The 11,084-nt window shown below is 58.6% G+C and overlaps 1 protein-coding gene and 1 long non-coding RNA gene across 2 annotated transcripts in view; one reads left to right on the top strand and one right to left on the bottom strand.

The window, feature by feature from the left end:
* The window catches only part of LHX1 (LIM homeobox 1), a gene marked incomplete in the record, with an annotated part of 6,194 nt that extends 5,504 nt beyond the window's left edge, over positions 1 to 690 (bottom strand). The window contains 1 exon segment of the mRNA XM_076354762.1: positions 1 to 690. Within this exon segment, the coding sequence (XP_076210877.1) occupies positions 1 to 112 (112 nt within the window).
* Positions 691 to 1,356: 666 nt separating this feature from the next.
* On the top strand, positions 1,357 to 9,837 carry LOC143168244 (uncharacterized). The gene is made up of 2 exons (XR_012996673.1): positions 1,357 to 1,421; positions 9,440 to 9,837. It is a non-coding gene; the product is annotated as an uncharacterized LOC143168244 (long non-coding RNA).
* The last annotated feature ends 1,247 nt before the right edge of the window (positions 9,838 to 11,084 follow it).

Genomic DNA, 11,084 nt, shown 5'->3' with positions numbered 1-11,084 from the left:
AATTGCATTTACATTCACAGCACTGAACACACTTCACATGCCAAGCCCTGTCCAGTACATTCAACAAAAACCGGTCCAAGATTGGCCTTTTGCAGCCTGCACAGTGAACCATTGTCTTTGGTTATTTCTGAGAGTGGGGGGTATTGGTTTCCCAGATGTCAAGCAAAAAAAAAAAAAAAAAATTAAAAATAAAAAAAACAACAAAAAAAATTTTAAAAGACAACACCGGCGAAGGTTTGCTTTTTTGTGTTTGTTTTAAAAGCCTTGGAGAAGTGAAGGAGGAGAAAAAGAAAGGGAGGAAGAAAAATCTTCGTTCGAGTGTCCTAGGAGGGATACACAGGAGAAACCACCCACTGCCCGAGGAGACCAGCGCTTCGACACAACCGCAGAATCCCGGCCGCTACCAACCACGACAGCAACAATAATAATGATAGTAATAGTAACAATAAAACAACAACGACTATAAAGATCGGCGCTCATAAAAATTAAAAAAACAACAATTAAAAAAAAAAACCGCCAAAAAGCGAGCGTGATGAGTTTTTCTCAGGTCTGAGGTAGAGCAGTCAGGAGTCAAAGTGCTTTTCCCAAAGAGAAATCAAAGGAGGGGAAAAAAAACCCCCAAAACAAAACCCAAAAAAACAACGACAAAACGAGACATGGAGACCCGGCAGCGGTCAGAAGGGCTCTGGCTGCTGCCGCGGCGACATGGCCCTACGCGCCGCGGAGCGGGCCGCCGTCCTTACGCGGGGGGGGGGGGGGGGGGGGGGGGGGCGGGGGGGGGGGGGAGGGCAGACGCTCCGCAGCTCCTCGCTCCGTCCTCTCTCTCTCTCTCTCTCTCCCTCTCCCTCTTCCCTCGACGTCTCGGCGGTACCGTCGCGCCCGGCTCCTACCTACCCCCGCGCACCGCCCTGCGCGCTACCCGCGGCGGCCGGCCGCGTCCCCGCCGAGCCGGCGCGGCATCGCCCGGCGCTGCCGGCTTTTGTTCCGCCTCCCGCGGCGGCGCGGCGGGCCGGGCCGGGCCGGGCCGGGCCGGGCCGGGAGCGGAGGGCAGGGCAGGGAGGGCAGGGCAGGGCAGGGGAGGAGAGCGGCGCTGCCCGCGCCGTCCCGGCAGCGCAGGGCGCACTGCATGTTCCCGGCAGCCCCGCGGCCGCAGCCTTATGCACCGCGCGCAGACGTCACCGCTGGCCCCGGCCAATCGCCGCCGCCGCCGCGCCCCCCCCCCCCTCCCCGCGCCCCGCCGCGCCGCCGCCGGACGGGGCGTCCGCGCCCCTTTATAGAGCCGCCGGGGCGCCGGCGGCCGCCTCCGCCCGCACCCGGCCCGCACCGCACCGCACCGCGCGGCGGAGGGACGGACGGCCCGCTGCCGCTCGGGCCCGGCCCAGGCGCGCCCTGCTCGGAGGCCCGGGAGCGCGCCGCAGCGGGTAGGTGTGTCGGTGCGCGGGCGGGGGGAACGGGGCCGCTCGTTGGGGTCTGGCACCCCCATAGGGTTACGCATCCGTTAGAGGGACCCACCGGCCGGTTCCCGCCGCCGACCAGCGGAGCGGCTCGCTGGGAAGCGCCGTCAAACGAGTTACCGGTTTAGCGTGGTTTCCCCCATCATAAACGGCGGGCCCCGGCCGGGGGTGGGGGGTGTGGGGGGCGCGGAACCTCCTGCGGGGCGCCTCGCCGGGGAAAAGCCCGCGACGGCTCGCCTTTCCCGGGAGAAGAGGTGCGGAAAGGCCGGGACCGCGGCCCGGAGCGCTCCGACGTGCCCGGGCGGGGCCGCGCCGGCGGGGAGGGGGCGGCGGGCCCCGCTGTCGCCCGGCCGCCGCGGGCAGAGGGAAGGCTCCGGTAACTTCGCGGTGATTCCGTTGCCGGCGCTCGCAGCACCCGTCTGGGGCCGATCGGCACCGGCCGCCGCTGATGTACTTTTTTTTTTTTTTTATTTTATTGGGCAAATAAAAATGCATTTGCTTTTACCTTCCAGGGGCTCGGTCGGTGGCCGGGGCGGTTAGGAGGGACGTGATTTCTCTTTCCTTCGCGCTTTGCCGCCCGGCGGGAGCTGCCGCTCCGGGGAGGTGTCGCCGCCCGGCAGACGCGGGCCGGGCCCCGGGACGGAGGAGCCCCCGCTCTCGCCTTCCCCGCGGGCTGCGATTGATCTGCTGGCGGGGAATTGGGAGGGAAACGGCGGATTAAATGGCCTGAGCGTGCCCAAGGGTTACACGCACGGCTGCGAGCCGGGGCTGGGCGCGGCGGGGCGCGCACCCTCCGCGGCCGCGGCTGCCCCGGGCGCGGGGGTCGGCGGAAGCCCCCCCCGGAGCCCGCAGCATCCCCCGCCTCCCCGCGCCCTTGCCCACAGCCCGCGCTCTCTTCCACGTCTGTTTTCCTCGTCCTTGGCGGGGGGGGGGGGGAAGCGGGGGAGGGAGAAACAGGAAAATGAAAAGGAAAACGAAGGCAGGAAAACCCCCTCCGGTGCCGGGGCGCTGAGCTGCGGCTCCGCGCCCTCTGCCCGCCGCTCCGGCCTGGGGGCGGACGGGGCCGCGGAGCCTGCCCGGGCCGGGAGAGCCGGCGGGGCAGTTCTCGGGGCTGTCCCCGCGCCGAGGCATCGCCTCGGTGCTCCTGCGGGTGTTTAAAAGCCCCGGGGCTGCGTCCGCGATTTGCTTCTCCCCCCCCCCCCCGCCCCGGTCCGGAGCCGGCCATCACCGCCCCGTCGGGGCCGCGCACCGGGGCGCGCAGGGCTCTCCGCGTCGCTCCGCGTCCCTGCCCTCCCCGCCCAGCTGTTGGTTTGCTTTGCCGCCGCTTGCGGGGATCAATAGAGCCCTGGGCGGCCCCCGCCCGCCCGGTCCCCCCGCATATGGGCCGCTTCTCATGCGGAGCGGAGGGGCCGAGGCGGCGCGGGCGGCCCCGCTCCGCCGCCCGGGAAGGCGACAGCTGTAGGCTGCCGTCAGGGGACCTCTTCCCTTTGACTGCGGGCCCCCAAGTGACATGTGTTGGTGGGGATGAATGAGGGGAAGGAGATGAGCATCTTATGTCCATCAAGCACCAGTTTTTCACAGCGATTTTTTTTTTTTTTTTTTTTTTTCCCCTTTCCCAGGCGTTAGCGAAAGCATCTGGTTGTCCCCTGCCCCCTCCCGCCCCGCCGGCTCCGCGCAGGGCCCGGGGACGCCGAGGCGGGCACAGACCGCTGTTGCCCCCCCCCCCACCGCGGGCTGCGGGGGGGGGGGGGGGGGGGGGGAGCGGAGCCCGCCGGCCCGGGGTACCCGCCGCACCGCTGATTTACCGGCGGGGCTCCCTGCCCTCTCGCCCCGGCACACGCAAACGCCCCGAAACCCCGCTCCGGAGAGGCAGCGGCGCAGACCGAGTGGGGCCGTTCCCCCCCCCCCCTCCCCCCCCCCCAGGCGCTGGGGACCGTGGGGTGCCCTAGGTGCGCCTCGCCCCCTCCCCGGGGACCCCGACTCAGCGCAGGCGTTTGAGAGGCGAAAATGCCGGCGCTGTTTCCACCAGGCTCCGAAGAGAAAAACTCTCCAGCCTCGGCCTCCCACGGGCCTCCTCTGCCCCGCGGGACAGGCGTGTCCCGGCGTGGGGCACCCACGGGCCGGGGAGTCCGCGGAGCCTGAGGGGAGGGGGGAAAAAAATCCCCCCCCCCGGCCACGGGGATGGACGGCACGGCAGCACCCGGCCTGCCGCCGCCCCCTCCTAGGGCAATGCGGGTTTTTTGTTTTTCAATATATTTTGCAATTCGCCCAGGCCCGTTCCCGGCCGGGCCCAAGCCCCCAGCCCCGGCGGCGGGCGGGAGAGCGGGGCGGCGGGGCCGAGCCCCCCCGTACCCCGGGGAGAGCCGGCCGGGGGGGGTGTCGCAGAGCCGAGCAAGCCCGGCCCCGGTGCTGATAAAGGGGAAATTACAAGAGTAAAAAAAAAAAAAGAAAAAAAAGAAAAAAAAAGAAAAAATCGAATTTATTTTAAATCTGATATAGAGGGAAAAAAAAGCCCCTTTCAGGCGAGTTTGAATTTGCATTTTATTGGTGTCGTTCCCGTCTTTTTAGTTAAACATCACCCTGTTTATCATCAGCCTTTCTACATCGCTGCCCTCAGTAATGGGATTTCTCTCTCCTTTACGGGGCACTAGTGCTGTACAAACACCGGAGCCCGCTCGCCCCGGCCGCCGCGCTGTCCGGGGCTGCTGGCAGAGCTCCGGGGCCCAGGGCCGGTGCGGCGCGGTGCATCCCCCCGTCCCCAGCCGCTCCATCCCCCCGAGCGAAGCCGAGGAAGAAACTTCCCTCCCGCCCGGGCGCAGAGACTTTCTCCGCCGTGCCCGTCCCCCGGCAGCACTCCCCTCTTTCCCCGTTGCTATTTTATTTATTTTTTTTTAATTTTATTTTATTTTTCCCTCCTTCTCAACGTTTCACAACGACCGCGCCCGGGATCGCTTGATACTGCCGGGCTTTGAGCGACCGGCGGAGCCATCAGAAACGCGTCGCGGAGCCTCTTCGTCCCCGGCAGCGTCCCCGACGGGGGGAGGGCAGCGCCGGGCCCCCGCTCCGACCCCTCCCGCATCCCGGCGGAGCGTTGCCCGGGACGGCGGGGGCCGCTCCGACCCGCCGCGGCGGGTCGGAGCGGCCCCCGCCGTCCCGGGCAGCGCTGCGGGGGGACAGCCCGTGGAGAGGGTGGGGGTCACGCCTCACCCTCCCTTCCCGAAACTTTCCCCCGCAGGAAGAGCGCCTCCGCCTGATTAAATATATATGCGGCTAATGCACTAAACAAATATTGAAGTTAAGATGTAATTAAGCCCGTAGAACATCCCCGCGCAATAAACCCGTTGCTGGACAGGATCCATCGCCGCCCGCCGCGCCAGGTTTGCTTTAAAGGAGCTTGAAAAAAGATCTTTAAATTATGTATTAGAGGTTCCCAGTTTATTCTGCCACACTCGGGTCGATGCTGAGGGTAAACACGCCCGGGCGGTCCCGCACCGTCGTGTGTCGTCCCCCCCCCGGCTCCGCTCGCTTTTCCCTTTTCTTATTTATTTTTCTGCCCCCCTCCCCCTTGATTAGCCCTCCCGGGTTTCCTTTCACGTCGCTAAACGTTGTCGCTTACACTCAAAGCTCATGCATTGTTTATGGGAAATATAGTTAATAAATAATTACAAATCCGAGGTGTGCGTCTCTGCGTTTGACTGAGAGCTGCCGGCGGAGACGGGAAAGCGCCCGGGAAGGGGCCGGCGGCGGCCGGGGGGGGGGGGGGGGGGGGGTCCCGAGCCCGCCCGGGAGCGGGGCCCGGGGGGGGCTCCGCGGCGGCCGGCTGGGGGTCGGGCCGGTCCCGGGGCGAGCGGGGCAGGGCAGGGCGAGCCCGGCGGGGGAGCCCGGGTGTGTGGCAGCTGAACGGGATTCTTCACGTTGTTAAAGAGAGAAAGGGCAGATAAAAGACGAATAAAAGAGAAAAGAAAGAAAAGTAAAGAGGTGGCGGGGGCGGGGGAGACTATAAAAAAAGAGGGTGAAACAAACCCCAGGAGGATGCACCGATCCCGGCTCATCCATCTTCATTGTCTCCGTGTGTGCAAAAGCAACTCCAGTATAAGGAAAAGCCACTATCAAAGCCATGGCTTTATTTTATATCCTATAGATCAGGAGGGAGGCAAAGCTTTATTTTCGCCCAGAGACAGATATTTTATTTCTCTCTTACGGTTTTATGTGTGAGAGATGTCAAAAAGGTAAAATAGATTGCTAATGCATAGGCAAAACGAAGCTGTTTTGGCATGCTCTGTGTCATGAGGTCTCCCAGGGAGAGCAGGCTGGGGATTTAGGGCTGATGGGAGACTCTGGGGGATTTCTGCTAAAACATCTCTCTCCATAAATTCAGCCGCATGGTCAGCTCGATAGGGAGAAAGACTTTTAAAGGGGAAGAGTTGGAGCGCGGCGGGAAGGCGCGGCGGAGCGGGGACCCCCGCGCCCGCCCCGGCCCGGCTCGCCGGGGGGCCCGGTGCGGCTCCGGGGGGTTACAGCCGCCGTTTCGATCGTTTCTCCCCGCGGAGCAGCGGCGCTGGGGACCCGCCGGAGCCGCTCCCGCCGGCACAAAGCGCTCCCGCCTCGTCCCGCCCTGCCGAAACGCCTGTGCGCACCCGTCACCCCGAACAGCCCCGCTCCACCGCGCTCCTCACCTGATTTTATCCCCCCCCCCACCTTCCCCCCCCCCCCAAAACAAGCAGCCAGCCCCCGGCCGCCGGTCTAAACCCAGCGGCTCGTTCCGGAGCGGCAGCCCCCGGCCGCCTTCAGCTGCAGGCAGCCGCCGGCGCGGCACGCTGCTCTGCCTCTGCCTCTGCCTCTGCCTCTGCCTCTGCCTCTGCCTCTGCCTCTCCACCGAGCCCCAGCAGCGGATTTGCAAGGACCTTTTGCAAAGTTAAAATATATCTCCCCAAGCTGCAACAATTTTCATACTTTTTGACCTCGGGGATTTACTTAGCACGTTAAGTTCAAGGCTCAGAAGCCCAAGGCTATTACTCATTTAGGCACTCCCACCACCAACACTTTTCACCACATATTTTATCATTTGACTTCCTGGCTTAAATTCATGTTATGGCAAATAATGGATGGTAATACTTTCCCCCTTCCCCATGTTAATTGTCTTGTCTGACAACCTCCGCATTTGAAATGATTTAAAGCAAACAACGGTGCAGCGAGACCAGGAGACAAACCAGCACAGAACATCTGCAGGAACCCTGCAGCTCCGGCTCTTCCCTCCCAAGTTGGTGGCTGGATCCGGGGGCCGGATCCAGAGCACAGGGAGCCCCCCCCAAAAAAAAGCATCGCCCAGCTCTTGCTGGGGTTACTGCGGCGCTAAGGCAGCCTCTCCCCAGTGCCCTGCAGCCCCCGGGGTGCTGTGCCCCCGCGCTCGGCCCTGCCCCGGGGCTCCTCCGGCTTTGCTGCCCGAAATACCGCTCTTCTTGAGGTGGCTGAAGTGGGGAAACAAAAGAGAGTGCTGTTTGCAAATTAAAAAAAGCAAGGTGTAGTTGATTAGCAAATTAATTATTTCAGTACCCCCAGGATTATATTGTTTTTCTAAGTTCTGTGGGCCTGTGTAATTTACTAATTTCACAGTCACTGAACTTCCCTGGGAGTGAGAGTCAATCTCGTCCACCTATCTAACACGTATACGCGATTTTGTGCAGAGGCAGTGGGTCTGCCGGCAGTGTCGGAGGGAAGAGGGTGTCCAGACCTTTCCCCCCGCTCCTGCCGCTGACCTGCTGCGTGACTCTGGGCAAATTCTGTGTTTTTCTTGTTTCTGAGGGTGGACAGTACCTTCCTACCCAACAGGAACATATCTTCCCGCTTAGAAAGGAGTAACTGCACGGACTTTCCTCTGCCAAACTCTGCCACTGGCTTCCCATACGTGTACAGAAAAAGGGCTGCTGCTGCATTATTTGTCCTTTACAAGCAGCTGGAGAAGAGGCTTCCCAATGTAAGAGGTTTTTTGTCATCAGCAGAACGTCAGCTTTTGGTGTCTGACATCACCGTCACGCAGAGCGTTGGAGAAAAATAATTGAAGTCAAAACAAATAGGACTATCCCAATAAAATATAGGGATAGTACGCCTACACTGGTGGGAGACCAGCACTGCCCTCTGCCTACCTGCTGCAGATGCAGGAGCAGATCTCGGTTCGCGGTGATAAAACAGCATCACCTGGACCAGGTACCACAGCATCACAAACTTCCCTCGCCGCTTGTGAAAATGAATCCAGAGCTCCTGGCTGTATTTATATCTGTCTGCTTAGTCCCGACCTCTGATTAATCTTCTTCTATATATAGATTCTGTAATTTGACACCACGTTACTATATAATATCCTATGTCACACCCTATTTATATAGGCTTCTATTTTAAGGCTTCTGACAGGACGTGGAGGCTCTGGCCGGCGCGCCCTTCTTTCTCCCTGCGTTACCGCATGCCCACAAATCGAGGCAGCTGGGTTTATGCAGTCTGAGCCCAACAAAGTTTGCGGCTGCCGTTTGTCTGCAGCTCAGCACAACATCTCGTCTGCCTGGGCCGGGTGGGCAAGAGCCAGGTAAAAGGCAGACGCTGCGTGGGAGCCCGTGGCTCAAAGTGCTCGCAGGGCCCTGCACTGGTGGAGGCAATTAAAGAGGTCACCGGCACGCGCCAGACAGGGCTTGTTAGCACTGCACAGCACTGCGCTGCTCATGACACCCCAGCTACTAATTGAGCATCTGATTTCTATAGGGTCACCACTGCACTGGCATGAAACTGGAGCACTGCAGTAAGGAGATGTGGCCAAACATGTTATTTTATAAAAAATGCACGTTTAAAATCCCTGTTACCTTCCCTTTCTTTGTACAGCAGTGAGTGATGTTCTAAGTTTGGCTGTACACATATACAGCTTATTTCAACGCTATGGCAAGGATATGGCACGCACAGCCACAATCCCATTACTCTGAAATGCATCAATATACCATTCTCAAGATGAAAAAAACCAGATCATTTTGTTCTAGAATGTGAAATTTCACTAGTTTCAAATAATTTTTCCAGGAGAAGCCAGGGGTGGAGCTCAGTCCCCGTGAGGGTCCTGCCTGAGGATGCTCTGCTGTCCTCTGCTGTGCTCCAGGACAAGTCCCTCACGCAGGGCAGAGCTGCACACCGGCATTACCAAGGACCAATTCTCCATGCTCAGAAGCTCACTTTAAAAAAAACATATAGTTCTAAAAAAAATCATTCCTCAATGCTGTTGTCACTCATATTCCAGCTGGGCCTGGAGGTCCTCGCCAGAACCGCTGGGTTGGTGAGGCAGCGTGGGAGGGCACGGGGTGGGGAGCAGCTTCTCGAGGGTCACCCAGAGATGGGCACAACCCAGATCTCCCAACACCCGCGCAGATGCACTGCACCCTTCAGACTCCATCACCCCACAGCTCCCTTCCTTATTGTGTTGCCTGGTGGATGGGGACCCCCCCTGCCTCCAGACCCTGTCTGCCTTGCCCTCCCGAGGGCTGCTGCAGAGGGCTGGACGAGGCTCCGGAGTCAGGCAGCACCAGAGGGGCCGTCTCGCTCCACAGGGCATCGCCTGCACTGAAGACGCAACCCCACAACGGCATTATCATTCCAAAGTGGCAAAAATGTCATGTGAAAGGCTGCTCACCCCTGGCTTTGTTATGCCACAGTCTGAACTGGTCTTTTTCCTGTTCGGTACTTTCAATGCACGGTTATTTGTTGAACTCCTGGCAGCAGGCTGTTAACATCGCACGTTACAACTTCTCACGTCAGCTGCTCCCAGAAACACGCACGCACAGTGCTACATAACCAGAACAGCTAATCAGCTAGCTGGGGAGACATCACCCCGCTCCTCTCCTTACTGATGGCCTTTCAAAACTCGTTATTGAGCGTCTCGCTCACGAGTTACTGGGCCCTGAGAACTTCATATCAGCCAGGTCCCTGTGTGTGCATTTCTCATCTCTCTATATCCACAGGTGAAGGTGGCTCCGGAGAGCAGAGGCCGATGCATCCAACCCTGAACCAGCGCAGGCGCGAAGGCACGGGAACTTGTTTTGCTTACAAACAAGTAAACCTTGTTTCAAATGGAGAGTCCTTTATATATCTACGCTTCCTTCGGGAGCAGCCCCAAACACTAGTGCACAGTTTTACAAAGTATGTTTCTCCTGCCTGTGCAATTACACTGTTTTCACTGATAACAATTATCTGAAGGAGCTATTCTGTGCTGATCTGCCTCGTGCCGGGAGCGTGGCGATGTCATGTGCCTGTGAAAATGGAAACTTCCCGAGATGTTCAGACTTGGAAGCTCTGAGTCTGCAGAACTCCCTACCAATGTGTTTTTTCAGTTGTTGAAATAAAATCTTCACTGCTGTAATTAGTTAATATTTGTAAAGCCTATAAGATTCCAGAATAAATGGCTGAAAGAAATTTGCATGGCTATTAGATAAATGTGTTAATAATAATGAAGATGGCTGGTGAGAAGACATCACTCCTAATGATGTACGATTTATTTCCTTAAGGGTGTGCTAATAAACAGAACTAATTTTTAAAATCTGGCACATTTATTCCACATATGCTCTCAGATCAAGTAAGTTACTCTAACCACAGCATGGTCTTCCTCTTCTCCCCTCTCTGAAACTTCTCATTAACGCTTGCCGTGCTGGGCTGCTGATTACAAGGACAAGCACTTCTTCCCACCCAGCACCCTAGATAGGAAAACCTGTTGCCCCCGGTCCTGGCCTGACAGCCTGCCTGCTGCCAGCCCGAGGGGCCTCCCAAAGGGTCGCTTAACCTCTGCGAAGAACCTTGGGCTTTTGTCCTCGTCCCGACCTGAGCTTTGCAGGGAGTCCCTGGACGGATCTCTGAGACCCAGATCAACTGCGCGCTCTCAAACCAGCCTAAACCCACACCAAATTTTATGTCCGTAGGCTGTTACCACTTCTCTTGTAAAACCAGAGAAGCTGCTCCAAAGCTCGTGACGGAAAGTGTTTCCTTCCACTTTGCGGGGTCAGCCCGCAGCGTTTGTAGCAGCTCCATCACCGTGGCGTCTGTGCACAAGGTGAAATGCAGCGGGAGAGCGGAGCCGGGCTGCGTGCTGATGGAGCTCTGCGGGCGCCTGCCGTGCACTGCGCATAATCTCAGCTCACTGCCGTTCCCTCGGATGTCTTTACACAAAATCAATAAGGTGTTAATTCAAAACAAATCTTTCCCGCATACCTGCAGGAGATTATGTCCCCTGCACAAGGAAGTACACAGAAAGGTTCCCTACCCACCTCCGTCCGCAGGCTGGACAAGCAAACACGCAGAGCAGAGTCCTCTGCTTGCTCCAGTGTTTGAGGAACGGTTTAGAGCTGTGTGTGCTCTGGAAAGATGATTTCCTACCGTAGCTTTTAAAACCCCAGATTAATATTCTACAGGGCTGGTGCTTCACACGGGAGGGAAATGCCATTTCCAAATACCGACATAGGTTTTCATTCCCCTATTTGAATTCAAGTACTTTCATACGTAAGATACTGACTTGTTTAGCTTTAAAAATTATGATGGAAAAGCTTCTGCATACCCCCAGCGTACGCACCACCACCACGAGCAGCTGTGCCAGCGGGCAGGGTGGCAATACTTAAA

Source organism: Aptenodytes patagonicus, chromosome 17 (assembly GCF_965638725.1).
Source record: "Aptenodytes patagonicus chromosome 17, bAptPat1.pri.cur, whole genome shotgun sequence".
NCBI classification, from domain to species: domain Eukaryota; kingdom Metazoa; phylum Chordata; class Aves; order Sphenisciformes; family Spheniscidae; genus Aptenodytes; species Aptenodytes patagonicus.
The sequence above is the reverse complement of the archived record's forward strand: the minus strand, read 5'-3'. Positions and strand labels throughout refer to the sequence as shown.